Genomic DNA, 17591 nt, shown 5'->3' with positions numbered 1-17591 from the left:
AACGGGACCTACAGTTTATTGTGGAATCCGAACCACATTATACCGAGAAATGAATTTCTATCACCAGAAATAAATTCCTCTAATTCTTCATTGGCCGGCCGGAGACTCGAACTCGGGCCTAGCAAAGTGCTAGCCGAGAACTCTACCGACTCGTCCAACGAGGAACTGAAGGTTGTTCCAGAAGGATCTATTACTTGAATGTCACGAACCAAATCTTCGTTCGTAAGCCCGCTGCACCGAATCAATTTAATTAATACATCAACCAATATTGAAAAATAACAGTCATCCTTTGTTCCCGCGCAGGTCCTTCTTGCATCCTTCTGCCTCGTGGCTTTGGTCATGGGACGCCCTGATGGAACCCCTGCCCCTGAAGGATATGGATACGAAGCCCCTAAGCATCAGCTGAGCTACGAGGTATAACAGTTCTTTTTTTTAAGGTTTAGATTCACTTCAAGTCGGTGGTTTTAGTGAATAAAAAAAAATAAGTTCTGCTTTTCTCTTTTGAGGTCAAAATCTATTTATGCTTAATGGATGAGGATCCCAGTATATGAACACATTTAAATTAGGGTGACTGGTGAGGGTGATACCGTAAAGTTTATTATTCAGCGAGATACCTCGCCCCTACACAAACACAGCTATAACCAGGCAACCATAATAATAAATACACTCATACGGCATATGCGCATACCAAGGAGTAACCATTATAACATATATAATTCTTTTCTACAGAAGGGGATGCCATTCGACTTCAATTACGTCGTCAAGGACGACTACCAAAACCTCGACTTCGGTCACAAGTCCAACTCCGACGGGAAGGTGGTGACCGGCAATTACCACGTCCTCCTCCCCGACGGTCGCGTCCAGACCGTCACTTACACCGCCGATTACAACGGATACCGGGCTGAGGTTACTTACCAGGGAGAAGCCAAGTACCCTGAAGCCAAGCCCTATGCCCCTGCCCCGTCCTACGGCGCCCCTAAACCCACTTATGGCGCCCCTGAACCCACTTACAAAGAACCCGCCCCAGTCTATGGAACCCCAGCTCCCACTTACGAAGAACCCAAAGCTCTCTACGGCGCTCCCGAATACTGAAACATTTCGAATGTCTAATTGGTTCTTGTATTTATTCGCTTCTGTATTTATTAATCTATTAAATAAATAAAGCAAAAAAATTATCTCGTTGTTTTTGTTTTTCATTCTGTTGTATCGTCTCTAAAAGCCACTCACCAGAAGATTATGTTTTTCTTCACAGATGTTGGGTCACAAATTTTAATTGGCCTTCAAATGTTGATTTAACTCACCCAGTATTTACCAGAGACTTTAGATCATAACAATTTGTTAATGGACAGCCACGAGTATTTTAAGGTCAATTATATCAGATCAAATGACTCTTCATGGCTTTAACATTTGGTCTGTTACCTTAACTGTTATACAAAAGCTCTCAAGTTTTGAAGAATTTAAGTCATCAAATCTTCCGTTCTACTTTTTCTTGACCATGCAAAGCCCTTGGAATGATAGATACCTGGCGCTCAATATCTATTTCTAATTATAGATTACTCAGTAAAAGGTCAGAAAATATCGAGCGAAACTGCAGATCTAAAATTAGCCGCTTGCTCCAGGAAAGTCTTTTGCCTCGGGGTACTCTGCTAAGTTTTCTCTTTCCTTCTCGCTTTTGGAATCAGGAAATATTTTGTTATGACCATTCATCATAAAACTGACTCATTTCTGCTGATTTATTTAGTGACTATAATGATTTCATTTGAAGTTAGAAAATACATATGGTTCCTATTTGCAGCTTATATTATATAAAAAGACACATCCATATTTGTAGCAAGCTTATAACTGTTACATCTCGAAAAAGAATACAAATTTTCTTTAATTGTCATATATAATCGATCAAGCAAACAGATTCGAAAATACTTTCTTTTACTGTCTTATATAATCGATCAAGCAAACAGATTCGAAAATATTTTCTTTTACTGTCATATATAATCGATCAAGCAAACAGATTCGAAAATATTTTCTTTTACTGTCAAATAATTTTCGAAAATATTTTTTTACTGTCATATATAATCGATCATTTTCTTTTAGTATATAATCGATAGATTCGAAAAAATCATATAAAATCGATCAAGTAAGTAGATTCGAAAATCAGGTTCGATAATATTTTCTTTTATTGTCATATATAATCGATCAAGCGAGCAGATTCGAAAATATTTTCTTTTATTGTCTTATATAATCGATCAAGCAAACAGATTCGAAAATCAGACTCGATAATATTTTCTTTTATTGCCAAATATAATCGATCAAGCAAACATTAAAAAATGTTTTGAATTCGTTCTCATGAATATTAAATCACTAATAGCCTGCCAACCTCATCTATTCCACGAACTGTTGTAGAAATAAGTGGTCATACTCAATCCACGAGATTTCCCCTTCTCTGATGAATACAAGATTTATATTGTTAAAAGCACTTGAGGATAAATGTTATTTATTTTCTACTTCAGAACATGTTCATCTCGAGAAATGGGAGTAACATTTGTGTAATTAATAAAATCTTTACTGATTATTGAAAGGAAACGTTATATGCACATTGTAATCATTTTTATTTTATTCCATTATCAGCTAGTTATAGAGTCTATTTTGTACTGTTACTACTTTCTTATCTGACCGACTTATGTACGTAAATGTAAATGATGATTTACTAACCACATTGTGATAGATAACATAAAAAAGTATATGCATATAAAATAAAAATATATATGTATAAAAGAAAACTCTGGTGCAAAACTATGTAAATTTTCTCAATACTAGTTAAAAGAAAAAAAATTTCACGCTCCCTTTTGTGGGTTGCTAAGCGACACTTGCAGGTTCCATCTGCTCCCACCCCCAACTCTCTTCATTTTTAATAGAGTGTGCCAAAATGTTCTGTCATTGGAACATTTTAATTTCATTATGGCTAAAAAGCTTGACAAATTCTATACTGCCATCTGGGTCCTTCGCCAAACAAACCTGTTCATCTTTTAGAGGAATTTAGACCAGTGGTTCTTAAGCTTTTTTATTACCACGGCCCCTCTAGTGAGAGTTGATCCTTCCCTCCACGCCCACCTTGCATCAATGAGTAAAATTCCCTCCCAGATTTAAAGGAAAATAAAAAAAAAAAAGAAAGAGAAGGGGTGTTTTTATTCTTTTGGGAATGAATTAGTGAGATACTTGACACTGCTTCTTAGCGACTCTTGTGAAGAGAATAACGAATATAATGAAGGAATTTTAAATTTTCCCCTAGGGCTTGCGGCCCCCTTGGAAATTGCTGACAGCTCCCTAGGGGGGTACGCCCCCCAGGTTAAGAACCACTGGATTAGACAAAATTATGAAACACACGACAGAGTTTATAATCCTTCGGTCCATTAACATTCTCTAACGTAATTCTTTTCCTACAGAATAGAACAGAAAATGGAATTTAGGCCAAAGGTCAAGCGCTGGGAACTATGAGTCATTCAGCCCTGAAACTGAAATTGACTGTAAAAAGGTTTGGAAGGTGTAATAGGAGGTAATCATCACAGCTGCACTATGAAACAACTGTTAGAGAGGGTGGAAAGTCAGCTGGAAGAGAATATGAACGGAGATACAGTAAAAGGAATGAAAGAGGTTGCAGCTAGGGGCTGAAGGGGCGCAACAAATTACCTTCAGCAATGCCTACAGTGCACCGCATGAGATGTATTGACGACACTACTCCTCTACGGGATTCTTTTCCTATACGTGGTACCTGGTGAGGCCATTCCGAATTAAATTATAATAACCTCTTTCAATTTTGAAAGATTTCATTGACGCCAGTGTTGTAGTATATTGTATTTTCCCTTTTAGTTTTCTGTAAAGGAAAACTATTGGCGCGGCTTTGTCTGTCCGTCCGCACTTTTTTCTGTCCGCCCTCAGATCTTAAAAACTACCGAGGCTAGAGGGTTGCAAATTGGTATGTTGATCATCCACTCTCCAGCCATCAAACGTACCAAACTGCAGCCCTCTAGCCTCAGTAGTTTTTATTTTACTGAAGGTTGAAGTTAGCCACGATCGTGCGTCTGACAACGGTATAGGATAGGCCACCACCGGGAAGTGGTTAAAGTTTCATGGGCCGCGGCTCATACAGCATTATACCGAGACCACCGAAGGCTAGATCTATTTTCGGTGACCTTGATTGTATGCTGTACAAAAAACTCGATTCCGCCGAAGAAAATTCGGCGCAGTTTTTACTTGTTTATGATCATTCACTAATGAGTTGTCACTTGCAGGCGAAAAATGCCATGCATTTTAAGATTTCTTAATGGCTGACCGCAAACTTCTCATTAACTGGGGCAGTATTGTCTAGAAGTTTTAACTTTCAATACCTATTCAAAATTTATTTTTTTTTCAAGGATCGACATCAGCCCATGGCGGTTTTGACGCCACACGATTTAAATCCATCAATCACGCCATTTCGCTTTGGGGCGTATCGGCTCAATGTTCAGCCATTTAGTTCCACCACTTTCGTGAACAGATTTCAAAGCCTTAAACCAAGCTGCTGATTCTGTTTTCTTTTCAACATCAACAACTATAAGCTTAAGCCTCACAATAAAGATCAGCGGTTTTGTAAGTAAGCCAAATTTTCGAGCACTCACATGTAAAAACAAAATCTATTCTGATTATGAGAGTTGGCTAAAGTGATGACAATTTCATATCATATGACATTTAAGTCGTGTCTATCGAGGTATTCTCATTCTTGATTTACGTAGATCTAACATTCGTACTTTATTCAACGTTCTACTCTAGAATAATTATGTAACACTCAACTGTCTTTTATATATAGATGACGGGAAACATTAAAACTGTTTCCATTCAGGAAAGAGGGAGAGTATTAATCTCTGCAAACTGGCTTCACAACAGCCGTGGTTTGAGATCGAAAGAGAAAGAGTACATAGTACTGTTAATAAATGAATATGTGATTTAGGCAGACAAAGAATACATTTAAGAATTAGCTTAAGAGTCCGCATTCTTTAATAAAAACTGTTTATGTCAATTTAAAATCCAATCCTGAAGACGCCAACGATAGGTGAACAAACGGTCCGTCAACTATAATAGGTAAATGGATAATTTTTTCTTATTCCGGAGAAGCTTCCCAGACGATAATAATGAAGTGTAAACACTAATTCAAAGCCCAGATAAAAAGAAAGTCTCTGCAAATAATGCCATTGACCCCAATAGGAATTACTAAGATAATACTATGAGTACCTTACCAAAACCCGTAAAAATGTCAAATAAGAACGTGTTTATGAAATAAAATAAACAACTCAATTCTCTCTCTTCAGACGTCCTCTTTGCACGAGAAAATAACTTCACCTTCACTCACAAAGAAAAGCCCCTAAGGCACAGTGAAAATGAGAGAGAGAGAGAGAGAGAGAGAGAGAGAGAGAGAGAGAGAGAGAGAGAGAGAGAGAGAGAGGGGGCTGGAACCAGGAGGAGGAGCAGCTTTGTGTTCTAATTTTACATCAAGCTGAGAAGTAAAAAGTCCTTCGCCTTCGTACCATCTCTCTCTCTCTCTCTCTCTCTCCGTTAAGATCCAGATAGGCGTGGTGTCAGTATCCATGACATTGAAAACCGTGTATAAATTCTTCGGATTCGACGAGTTTAGTCAAACTTCGTTTGTCTGTCGATACAATTACTAGAAGACGCCATGTGCTCTAAGGTGAGACAACAAATTAAGGAATCTTGATGGATTCCAACCTTTTGTTCGCTTTCCAAAGTTCTAAAGCGTCCGTAACCGTTTTCACTGCATGAAGAATAAGTGTCAAATGTGATTAACCGTGCATTAACGTGGCTTGGGATCTTTGCTATTTAAATATGTTGATAAAGGAAAATCCTGAGAGGTTTTTTAATGTCAATTTCCAGTAGTTAGTTAAGATAATTCCTCAATATATCTTACTCAAAGGCATGCATTTTTATTGTTGGGGCTGATACTGACATAAGGAACTCGCGGTTTTCAACGTTTACTATTACCCACTGCGGAATTTGAAAGTTTAGTTAGATTGTTCAGATGAAAGGTTTATGTTCTACTAATGACATATGAAGTTTAATTGCTAGACGAATTATATTTAAATAACAGGTACGTTATAATTCCATGTCAAAAAATATTTCTTTGGAATCAAGCACATTTCTTAATTGTATTCTGAAAAAAGGGCGAATATAAAGTACAAAAGAAAAAAAAATAGAAAGGTGACAGAAATTACATGAGAGGGAAAAGTATACAGTTTTTATATACCATAAAAAATGTTGAGAGAGAGAGAGAGAGAGAGAGAGAGAGAGAGAGAGAGAGAGAGAGAGAGAGAGAGAGAGAGAGAGAGAAAATCTAAACCCCAAACACCGATTCATTATGATTAGCACATCAGCGATCGCCGAATTTCAATAAATGAAAGACATCCTTCGTTCCCGCAGGTCCTCCTTGCATCCTTCTGCCTTGTGGCTTTGGCCATGGGACGCCCTGATGGCACCCCTGCCCCTGCAGGATATGGATACGATGCCCCTAAGCATCAGCCGAGCTACGAGGTATAATAGTTCTTATTTACTGTCTGGATTCACATCCATTCTGCAGTTTTTTTTTTTTTTTTTTTTTTGTAAAAGGAATAACAAATACTGTTTTTTTAAGTAAAAATGTTTCTTCTTTAATAGATGGAGACCCCTGTTTTTAAGAACATATTCAGTTTAGTGTGACTGATGATGATTCAAGTAAATGATAAATTCAAAGCTTACTTTCACTGATACACTTCGCCTCTGCATAAATGCAGCTATAAGCTTTGAGCCATAAAAATAAATACTCTTATTACCATAAATTCTACCTATAGCGTAATTACTATATGTACGGTATATAATCATTTTTATCAGAAGGGGATGCCATTCGACTTCAACTACGTCGTCAAGGACGACTACCAAAACCTCGACTTCGGTCACAAGTCCACCTCCGACGGGAAGGTGGTGACCGGCAATTACCACGTCCTCCTCCCCGACGGTCGCATCCAGACCGTCACTTACACCGCTGATTACAACGGATACCGAGCTGAGGTTGCTTACCAGGGAGAAGCCAAGTACCCTGATGCCAAGCCCTATGCCCCTGCTCCATCCTACGCTGCCCCTAAACCCACTTACAAAGAACCTGCCCCTGTATATGGAACCCCAGCTCCAACTTACGAAGAACCCCAAGCTCTCTACGGCGCTCCCGAATACTGAAATACATATATATCTAATTAATCCCTGTATTTATTCATCTATTATGTAAATAAAGCAAGTGCCTATTCCACTGTCTTCCTTATTTATTTTCCTATACTGAATTCAAAGCCACCGTCACGGAAGAGAATGTCTTCCTTTTACAGATGTTGGGTCACAATCTTTAGCTGGTCTGTATTTATTCGTTCTACAAACAAAATTATAGATTATTCTCTAGCAATTCAAGCAGTCTTCAGAAAGGACTTAAGATTACTTGAATTGCAAATATTAATTAGAATTTCGTTAATATCCGGTTACATTAATTTTAGCTCACCTCTTATAGTAGCAGATTTAATGGCTATGATTCTAACCTGGCTTACATTTCAATTCACAGTAATCTTTTGTATTGTAAAAAAGTTTACGTTCTCAAGAATTTATATCGGCAGGTCTTCCTTTCTGCTCGGAGGTTTCAATGGCAACGGAACTGGGATTGGAATATTGAATTTAGGTCAAATGTCAAGCGATGGGACCCATGAGGTCATTCAGCGCTGAAAGGGAAACTGACAGTAAGAAGGCCTGAAAGGTGTAACAGGAGGAAAACCTCGCAGTTATACTATGAAACAACTATTAGAGAGAGAGTGGAAAATCAGATGGAAGAAAGAGAACATGAAAGAAGGTAGAGTAAAAGGAATGAAATAGGTTGTAGCTAGGGGCCGTAGGCACGCTGCAAAGAACTTTAAGTAATGCCTGAAGTGCACGATGCCAGATGATCTGATGGCACTACCCCCCTTACGGGAAGGGCAACGGAAGATACCTTGGGGCGACAGATACCTGGCGCTGAAAACCTGTTGATTAATCTCTGTTTCTAATTACAGACTACTCAGTAAAAGGTCAGAGTATCTAATTCGAAACTGCAGTGCTAAAATAGAACTTATACTTCACAGAGCCTCGGCTAAACTACAAAGCTTTCCATTTTCTTATCGCTAGGAGTTTGGCAAATTAGTTGTCTGACCTTTTTGCTTTTTATGACATGTTATGACCATTCGTCATGAAAATTTACTATACTGGTTTTCTTTTGAAAATTGGAAATAATGTTTATTTCTATTTTCCGTGTTATACAAAATTGTAACCAGCTTCTACGTAAGTATTACAATTCAGAAAATCTTGTGTAATAAGATGTACACACTGACTTTTATTGTTTTTATATAGATACATATATATATAATGCATATATATATATATATATAATATATATATATATATATATATATATATATATATATATATTTATACATACATGTACATATATGTATATATATATATATATATAATATAATGAATACAAACATACACACACACACACACACACACACACACCCACATATATATATATATATATATATATATATATATATATATATATATATATATATAAATATATATATATTATATTTATACATATATGTACATATATGTATATATATATATATGAATATAATGAATACAAACATACACACATATATATATATATAAATATAATATATATATGTATATATCGTTATATATATATATATATATATATATGTGTGTGTGTGTGTGTGTGTGTGATGAGGAACTGTCTTATTCATCATTCGTGCAGAGTAAACAGGGCCTCGGTCGCTAAAACATTAAGCAAATTCAGTTGTATACAACAACCACGTAAAAAAAGCCTCCTCTATTTCAGCTCATTCAACGAGAGATTCACCCTCCTCTGATGTATATATAATTCTACACTGCCTTCTGAGGGTTGCTAAGTGACAACTAGTCTGGTGCTTTATCTGGCTCACATCGTTCGAAGTGAAAGCTAGTCAAAATATTCTCCTCTAAAAATTTGAGAGTCCATCTTGGTGAAAAATCTTGGTAGTATCAACTTCAATCCCATCAACAATCACCTAAGAAGTACTCATTTTCTGGGGACTGGTTACAAAAAATCTTGTACTTTCGACTGAGGTTATAATTCCTCCGTCCATTAACGTTCTGAGGTAATTCTGACTTTAATAGAAATTACATTACTCTCCGGTATACGGAGCACCTGGTAAGCTCATTCCTAAGTAAACTATAACTTCTTTCATTTATAAAGATTTCAATGACGCCAGTGTTTTAGTATATTTGTATTGCATTTTTGGGGATTGTTCAGCCCCGATTTTTCAGTTGGTAGTGAATCACGCCCATATTTCAAGATTTCTTTGCTGGCTAATTGCGAACTGGGCATTATAGCTTAAAATTTTTAAAGATTATGGTCTTCATTTTTTTTCATGGTTGAGGATACCCTTTGTTACTAAGTTGCCATGCTTATTTATATATTTTTTTGTTTGTTGATCGACGTCAGTGTCCACGGTGAATGTAACGCCAAATAACTCTGAATCCATCAAGCACTCAATCTCATGGGTCATATCAGTTACCCGCTCGGCTATTGAGTCAATCACTTTCGTAAAAAAGTGAAGTTTTCTTTTCAACAGCAACAGCCATGACAGTAATCCTCATGGCAGAGAGAGAGAGAGAGAGAGAGAGAGAGAGAGAGAGAGAGAGAGAGAGAGTCTATTCCGCTCTCTGGGTCTGCGAAAGTGACATCGATTTCAGGTAATGTGATCATCAAGTCACGTCTGTCAAACAGAGTCATTCTTGATTTACATAGGTGTAAGTTTTCAGGTTATTAACAAACTCTTTTCTAACAAAACTATAAAAATTGATTGCCTTTTATAAGTCAATGACGAAAACAGTAAAACTATTTCTACTTATGTGTGTGCGCGTGCTTATAGACGATTAAGCAATTAGGCAAAGAAAAATCCGGTTACAATTAAATGAAAAATAATTTTCAAATAAAACAAGCCATTAATTTCTCTCTCCACTGGCATCCTATTTGCACAACATATCTTCACCTTCACACACAAAGAAAAGCCCCTTAGGCACAGTGAAAATGAGAGAGAGAGAGAGAGAGAGAATTAAACGTCTTTGGGAAACCATCAAAAAAATCATGGAGGCAGCAGGCAAGCCTTAGGCTCTGTGGTGGGAGAGAGAGAGAGAGAGAGAGAGAGAGAGAGAGAGAGAGAGAGAGAGAGAGAGAGAGAGAGAGAGAGAATGGAGGGGAGGGGGGAGGGACGAGGAAGGAAGGGGAGAACAGTTTTATGTTCTAATTTTATTTCCAGTTTAGAAGTAAAAGGTCCTTCACCTTCCTACCATCTCTCTCTCTCTCTCTCTCTCCCGCTAAAATGCAGATAGGCGTGGTGTCAGTATCCCTGACATTGACAATCGTGGATATATTCTTCAGATTCGACGAGTCTAGTCAAACATCGTTTGCCTGTGGAAACAGATACAAGAAGACGCCATGTGCTCTAAGGTGAGACAACTAAATAAGGAATCTTGATGGAATTCAACCTTTTGTTCGTTTTCCAAAGTTCGGATGCGTCCATATCGTCTTCTAGCGCATAAGGAATAAGTGTTAACTGATTATTCTGATAAGAATGTGATATGGGATCCTAGTTATTTGCAAATGTTGATACATGAGAATTCTGAAACCATATCACATTAAATTTCATTAGTCAATTAATTTCCTGCAAATATGCATTTTTTCTAATATTGTATTTACTAACACCGGGAATTCCAGTGATTTTCACTGTTTACTGTTACCATTTACACTCAATTCGGAAATTTAATTAGATTGTCCAATGAACAGTTTTGGTGCTAATGACAGTTGACGTTTGATTACTTGACTGATTATATTTTAATAATAGGGTCAGATTATATATATACATATATGTATATACACACACATATATATATAATATATAAATATACAATATATATATATATATATATATATATATATATATATATATATATATATATATATATAGAATGTGTGTGTGTGTGTGTGTGTGTGTGTGTAAACATGCTTCTTTAGAGAAAATCTTTGTTCGCATTCTGAAAGAAGCAAAAATACCAAAATAATATAAAAATTAAAATACGAAAAAGAATACATATGATTATACATATTTGACATGTACTGTATATGGTCCGGGGACATAAAGCTGCAACAATTCTCTGGTGACACACATACACACGTAGAGAGAGAGAGAGAGAGAGAGAGAGAGAGAGAGAGAGAGAGAGAGAGAGAGAGAGAGAGAGAGAGAGAGAGAGAAAATCTACACCGTTTGCACCATACTAATAAACGACTGACATCCTTTGTCCCCGCAGGTCCTATTTGCATCTTTCTGCCTTGTGGCCGTGGCGCTGGGACGACCTGATGGCGCCCATGCCCCTGAGGGGTATGGGTATACAGCCCCTAAACATCAGCCGAGCTACGAGGTATAAAGGAGCTTTTTTTTTTTAGTCTGTTCACATCAAGGTGTTAAAAAAAATAGTTTTTTTAAGTATAAAACTAATTCTTCTTTAATGTGTTCATATATTGGGAAATTCCTCTACTAAATGAGCTGATTGATGATTTCTACCATTTAGAGTTCATTTTTCCCAGGTAGAAACTTGCAACCTCAACAATAAACACTTTATATGGATTTTTTTTTTCAGAAGGGGATGCCATTCGACTTCAACTACGTCGTCAAGGACGACTACCAAAACCTCGACTTCGGCCACAAGTCCAACTCCGACGGGAAGGTGGTGACCGGCGATTACCACGTCCTCCTCCCCGACGGTCGCGTTCAGACCGTCACCTACACCGCCGGTGGCTACAACGGGTACCAGGCTCAGGTTGCTTACCACGGAGAAGCCAAGTACCCTGATGCCAAGCCCTACGCCCCTGCTCCTTCCTACGGCGCCCCTAAACCCACTTACAAAGAACCTGCCCCCGTCTATGGAACCCCAGCTCCCACTTACGAAGAACCCAAAGCTGTCTACGGCGCTCCTGAGTACTAGAAATATATCGAATATCTAATTTGCTCATGTATTTATTAATCTATTATGTAAATAAAATAAGCAACTACCCTATCGTCTTTCCTTTTCATTTTGCTGTATCGAATTTCAAAATCAAAGTACCCGAAGAGAATGTCTTTCGGCACAGATGTTGGGCCACAACCTTTAGTTGGCCTTCGTGTGTCAATTCTTTGCATTAAAATAAAGAATACAGGTTATTTTCTAACATAATACAAGCAGTCTTCAGAAGAGACTTTAGATTACTCTAACTGAATTGTAGATATTAATTACAATAACAAAATTGTAATTGTTGTTAATTAATATGCAGTTAGATTATTTTGAGTCGCCTCTTATATTAGATCATGTGAATGTTTATGATTTTAACTTGAGTGGCATTTTGATTCACAGTATTTTAATTCTTGCATATAAACAACCACGTTTTACAGAATTTAAATCAGCAAGTCTTCCTTTCTACTTGGAGGCTTTTTGTGACAACGGAAGAGGTCTTGGGGCGACATTTGCCCGGGACGAAAAATCTCTTTACTGATCTCTTTTTATCTAATTATGGTTTACTCAGTAAAAGGTCAATAAATATCATGCTAAACTGGAGAGGTGAAAGCAGACATTTGCCCCAAAAAACCTCGATTAAACTGCAAAGAGTGTTGCATTTCAGAAATTTTTCTGCAATAAGTATTTCAACAAGGGATTTGATGTAATGTGATATATATGTGATTCAACATAGAGGTTTGCAAATATTTCGACGTCACTCTCATTTATCTTAATTTCCCTCGTCAGCATCTATATTTGTATACACACACACACACACACACACACACACATATATATATATATATATATATATATATATATATATATATATATATTATATATATAATATATACATATATAAAATATACAAATATATGTATATATTATACATATATATTATTCATGCACAACATATAGAACCTCCGCTGCTGTAACATCGAGCATATTCGGTCCTATCCAGTAGACGGTCGACCTCGTCTATTCCACATGTTCCTGTAAAAATAAGCGGTCATACACATCCAACTAAAGATTCGCCCTCCTCTGAAATATATCCAATTCACACAGTGTTCTGGTGGTTGCTAAGTGACAATTGGCCCACATCGTTTTAAGCAACATGTGTCGAAATGTTATTTCCCTTAGCATTTGATATGCCATGATATTCCAACACCTGTCATTCCATCAACTCTCAACTATGCACTTGCCAAATACACGTAACCATCTTCTAGACAGTTAAGACCAAATTATATATTTTGCTATTGAGGCTTTACTCCCTTCGTGAATTTGTATTCTCATGCCATTCTTTCTGGAACGGAAATTGCGTCACTTTCCGTATACGAAGCACCTGGTGTGCCCATTCCTAATTAAACTATATAAACAGCCTTTTGATTTTTAAAGATTTCATTGATGTAGTGTTTTGATATACTGTATAATATTTTTTTGAGATTACTCACATACAAGTTTTCATTTGCTGCTGAATTCTTTTCTACTAGTTGCAAACCTCTAATTGATTGGGCCAATACTTTAGAAGTTTTAAGGGGGCATGGCCATATTTTTTCTTTTTTAACATGGCTGCGCATGTCCATAGTTACTGATTTGCAATATAATTATTTATAATTTTCTTCTCTTGTTACGGTCGACGGAAGTGGTCATGGCGGATGTAGCGCCAGATAACTCTCAACCCATCAGGCAATCAATCTCGTTTTGGATGGTATCAGTTCCCCGTTCGGCCGCCTTTGAAACCATCACTGACGTCGACAGAACTCAAAATGTCACACTCAGCTGCTAATTCGGTCTTCTTTCAACATCAAAATCTATAAGCGCAATCAACAAGTTAAAAATAAACTGATTTTGTAACGCTGCGTCCTGTATAATTCCAATTTTCGATCACTCTCTTCGAAAAAACTAGTAAAATATGCGCAGAAGTTTCTTCGGCGCAATAGAGTTTCCTGTACAGCCACTACAGCGTATAATCAAGGCCACCGAAAACACATCTATCATCCGGTGATCTCGGTATAATGCTGTATGAGCCGTGGCCCATGAAATTTTAACTGTGGCCCAATTATGGCTAACTTTAACCTTAAATAAAATAAAACTGCTGAGGACAGAGGGCTGTAATTTGGTATGTTCAATGAATGGAGGGTGGATGATCAACATACCAATTTGCAGTCCTCTACCTTCAGTAGTTTGTAAGAGCTGAGGGCGGACAGAAAGTGTGGACAGAATAAAGTGCGGACGGACAGACAAAGCCGGCACAATAGTTTTCTTTTACAGAAAACTAATAAGTTTCTCTCTCGCATTTTGAGTCGGTGAAAGGGACAGAAATTACATATACCGTCATGTTCATGTCATGTATCAAGGTCTCCGTCATTCTTGATTTACGTAGACGTAATTTTTTCAGTTTCTTCCGTCCTCTTCATCAACTACTCGTTGAATCCGAAAACTATTTTCAATGACCTAAAACAAAAACTACTTCATTGAGAGAGAGAGAGAGAGAGAGAGAGAGAGAGAGAGAGAGAGAGAGAGAGAGAGAGAGAGAGAGAGAAATAAATGTCTATGGAAAACCAAAGAGAAAATCTCGGGGTTAGCAGACGAGACTTAGTTTCTTGAGAGAGAGAGAGAGAGAGAGAGAGAGAGAGAGAGAGAGAGAGACAGCGCGCATTATGTTCTAATTTTATTTCTAGCTTAGAAATAAAACGTTCTTCACCTTCCCACCACCACTTCTCTCTCTTTTTCTCTCTCTACGTTTAAATGCAGATAGGCGTGGCATTAACAGTCCTGACCATGAAAAACCTGTATAAATTCCTCGGATTCGACGAGTCTAGTCAGATATCGCTTGCCTGTCGACAAAGATACCACAAGACATGTGCTCTAAGGTGAGAGACAAACAAATAAGGATTCTTGAGGAAATACGTCGTTTTGTTCGTATTTCTAAGTTCGAAGGCGTCCGGAACCGCCTTCTGTGCTTGAGGAATAAAAGTCAGTTGTGCTTAACCTGACAAGAACGTGACACGCGGTCTTTGCCATACGCGAATCTCAACAAAAGACAAATCTGAGATTTTTTAGTATTAAATTTCGGTGGCTCATTAAGATATATCTCATCATTCCTACAAAATATGGTATTCACTCATTTTTTTGTTTGCCCATTTAGTGATACCAAGCTTTTGTTTTTTTTAGATATATAACGTTCATTGTTACCCTTCATACAGAATTCGAAAACTTAATTAGATTATTGGGAAAAAAAATTCTGTTTGGTAATTATATGCGATGCCTGATTACTTGAGTAAATATATTTCAGTATCAGAATCAGCTAATGTAAGAAAATTCATGGCTTTTATGACAAAAACTAAATCTTTGCTTGAGTCAGGCAGATTACATAATTTCATTCTGAAAGAAGTAATAACGTGAAATATAAATAAATGAAAAAATAAATACAAAGAAATAAGAGTCATTTTTATGTTAAAGGGAATAAAGTTTATAAGCTCTGGGCTCAGAAAAACGAGGCTATTCTTTGTTAACAGAGAGAGAGAGAGAGAGAGAGAGAGAGAGAGAGAGAGAGAGAGAGAGAGAGAGAGAGAGAGAGAGAGAGAGAGAGAGAGAGAGAGAGAGAGAGAGAGAGAGAGAGAGAGAGAGAAATCTGAACTCCTCGCACAGAATTACTAATGAATACCTAACATCCTTTGTTCCCACAGGTCCTACTTGCATCCTTCTGCCTCGTGGCTTTGGCCATGGGACGCCCTGATGGTTCCTACGCTCCTGCAGGGTACGATTACAAAGCCCCTAAACATCAGCCCAGCTACGAGGTATAATACAGCTCTTTCTATAATATCTAGACCTACATTAAATCTTAATGTATTTATCTAAAAAAAAAAAAAAAATACAAACAGTTGTCTTTTAATTTTTTTAAGTAATGATTTGTTTCTTCTTTAACAGATTATGACCATAATGTAAAATCACATTCAATTCAGTGACTAATGGAGATAATAATTTATAGTTTGTTTCTTCCTGACATACCTCGCCCTTACATAAATACAGCTACAATCATGAAGTCACAACAATAAACACTCTTTTGGTGAAGTCCACATCACGGAGTAATCTTTATAAAATATATAATTTCTTCCTACAGAAGGGGATGCCATTCGACTTCAACTACGTCGTCAAGGACGACTACCAAAACCTCGACTTCGGTCACAAGTCCAACTCCGACGGGAAGGTGGTGACCGGCGATTACCACGTCCTCCTCCCCGACGGTCGCGTTCAGACCGTCACTTACACCGCCGATGGCTACAACGGGTACCAGGCTCAGGTTGCTTACCAGGGAGAAGCTAAATACCCTGATGCCAAGCCCTATGACCCTGCTCCTTCCTACGCCGCCCCTAAACCCACTTACAAAGAACCTGCCCCCGTCTATGGAGCCCCAGCTCCCACTTACGAAGAACCCAAAGCTGTCTACGGCGCTCCTGAGTACTAGAAATATATCGAATATCTAATTTGCTCCTGTATTTATTAATCTATTATGTAAATAAAACAATCAACTATTCTATCGTCTTTCCTTTTCATTTTGCTGTACCGAATTTCAAAATCAAAGTACCCGAAGATAATGTCTTTCGGCACAGATGTTGGGCCACAACCTTTAGTTGGCCTTCGTGTGTCAATTCTTTGCATGAAAATAAAGAATAAAGGTTATTTTCTAACATAATACAAGCAGTCTTCAGAAGAGACTTTAGATTACTCTAACTGAATTGCAGATATTACTTACAATAACAAAATTGTAATTATTGTTAATTAATATGCAGTTAGATTATTTTGAGTCGCCTCTTATATTAGACCATATGAATCTTTATGATTTTAACTTGAGTGGCATTTTGATTCACAGTTATTTTAATTCTTGTATATAAACATTCACGTTTTACAGAATTTAAATCAGCAAATCTTCCTTTCTACTTGGAGGCTTTTTGTGACAACGGAAGAGGTCTTGGTGCGACATTTGCCCGGGACGAAAAATCTCTTTACTATCTCTTTATCTCATTATGCTTTACTCAGTAAAAGGCCAGAAAATATCACGACAAACTGAAGAGGTAAAAGCAGAAATTTGCTCCAAAAAGCCTCGAATAAACTGCAAGGAGTGTTGCACTTCAGAGATTTTTCTACAATAAGCATTTCAACAAGGGATTTTATGTACTGTGATATATATGTGATTCAACATAAAGGTTTGACAATATTTCGACGTCATTCTCACTTATCTTAATTCCCCTCGTCAGATATGTATAATATATACATATATTTGTATATTTTATATATATATATATATATATGATATATCTATGTATATATTGTATAATATATATATATAGATATACTGTATATACATATATACATATATAATTATATAATATATACATAAAATATACAAA

The 17591-nt window shown here is 37.1% G+C and overlaps 5 protein-coding genes across 5 annotated transcripts in view; 4 read left to right on the top strand and 1 right to left on the bottom strand.

The window, feature by feature from the left end:
* The window catches only part of LOC136842825 (kinetochore protein Spc25-like), a 517729-nt gene that overhangs the window by 188026 nt on the left and 312112 nt on the right, over positions 1-17591 (bottom strand). The gene's annotated exons all lie outside the window — the stretch shown is intronic.
* Positions 586-1092, top strand: LOC136843028 (cuticle protein 7-like). The gene has a single exon (XM_067111018.1). It carries the CDS (start codon positions 679-681, stop codon positions 1090-1092), a length of 414 nt encoding a protein of 137 aa, XP_066967119.1. The 5' UTR covers positions 586-678.
* On the top strand, positions 5686-7251 carry LOC136842378 (cuticle protein 7-like). Its single transcript, XM_067109635.1, has 3 exons — positions 5686-5716; positions 6463-6573; positions 6910-7251. The coding sequence occupies exons 1-3, from the start codon at positions 5705-5707 to the stop codon at positions 7249-7251; spliced, it is 465 nt and encodes a 154-aa protein (XP_066965736.1). The 5' UTR covers positions 5686-5704.
* Positions 11456-12135, top strand: LOC136842377 (cuticle protein 19-like). The gene is made up of 2 exons (XM_067109634.1): positions 11456-11571; positions 11791-12135. The coding sequence occupies exon 2, from the start codon at positions 11797-11799 to the stop codon at positions 12133-12135; it is 339 nt and encodes a 112-aa protein (XP_066965735.1). The 5' UTR covers positions 11456-11571; positions 11791-11796.
* LOC136842376 (cuticle protein 7-like) lies at positions 15702-16648 on the top strand. The gene has a single exon (XM_067109633.1). The coding sequence runs from the start codon at positions 16310-16312 to the stop codon at positions 16646-16648; it is 339 nt and encodes a 112-aa protein (XP_066965734.1). The 5' UTR covers positions 15702-16309.

This window comes from Macrobrachium rosenbergii, chromosome 10 (genome assembly GCF_040412425.1).
Source record: "Macrobrachium rosenbergii isolate ZJJX-2024 chromosome 10, ASM4041242v1, whole genome shotgun sequence".
NCBI classification, from domain to species: Eukaryota; Metazoa; Arthropoda; class Malacostraca; order Decapoda; family Palaemonidae; genus Macrobrachium; species Macrobrachium rosenbergii.
The sequence above is the reverse complement of the archived record's forward strand: the minus strand, read 5'-3'. Positions and strand labels throughout refer to the sequence as shown.

Excerpts from the sequence above, each read along its gene's own strand:
- LOC136843028 (XM_067111018.1), top strand. The coding sequence starts at position 679 with ATGCGCATACCAAGGAGTAACCATTATAACATATATAATTCTTTTCTA.
- LOC136842378 (XM_067109635.1), top strand. Across the intron at positions 6,574-6,909 it reads AGCATCAGCCGAGCTACGAG|AAGGGGATGCCATTCGACTT; the intron begins GTATAATAGTTC and ends CATTTTTATCAG.
- LOC136842377 (XM_067109634.1), top strand. The coding sequence starts at position 11,797 with ATGCCATTCGACTTCAACTACGTCGTCAAGGACGACTACCAAAACCTC.
- LOC136842376 (XM_067109633.1), top strand. The coding sequence starts at position 16,310 with ATGCCATTCGACTTCAACTACGTCGTCAAGGACGACTACCAAAACCTC.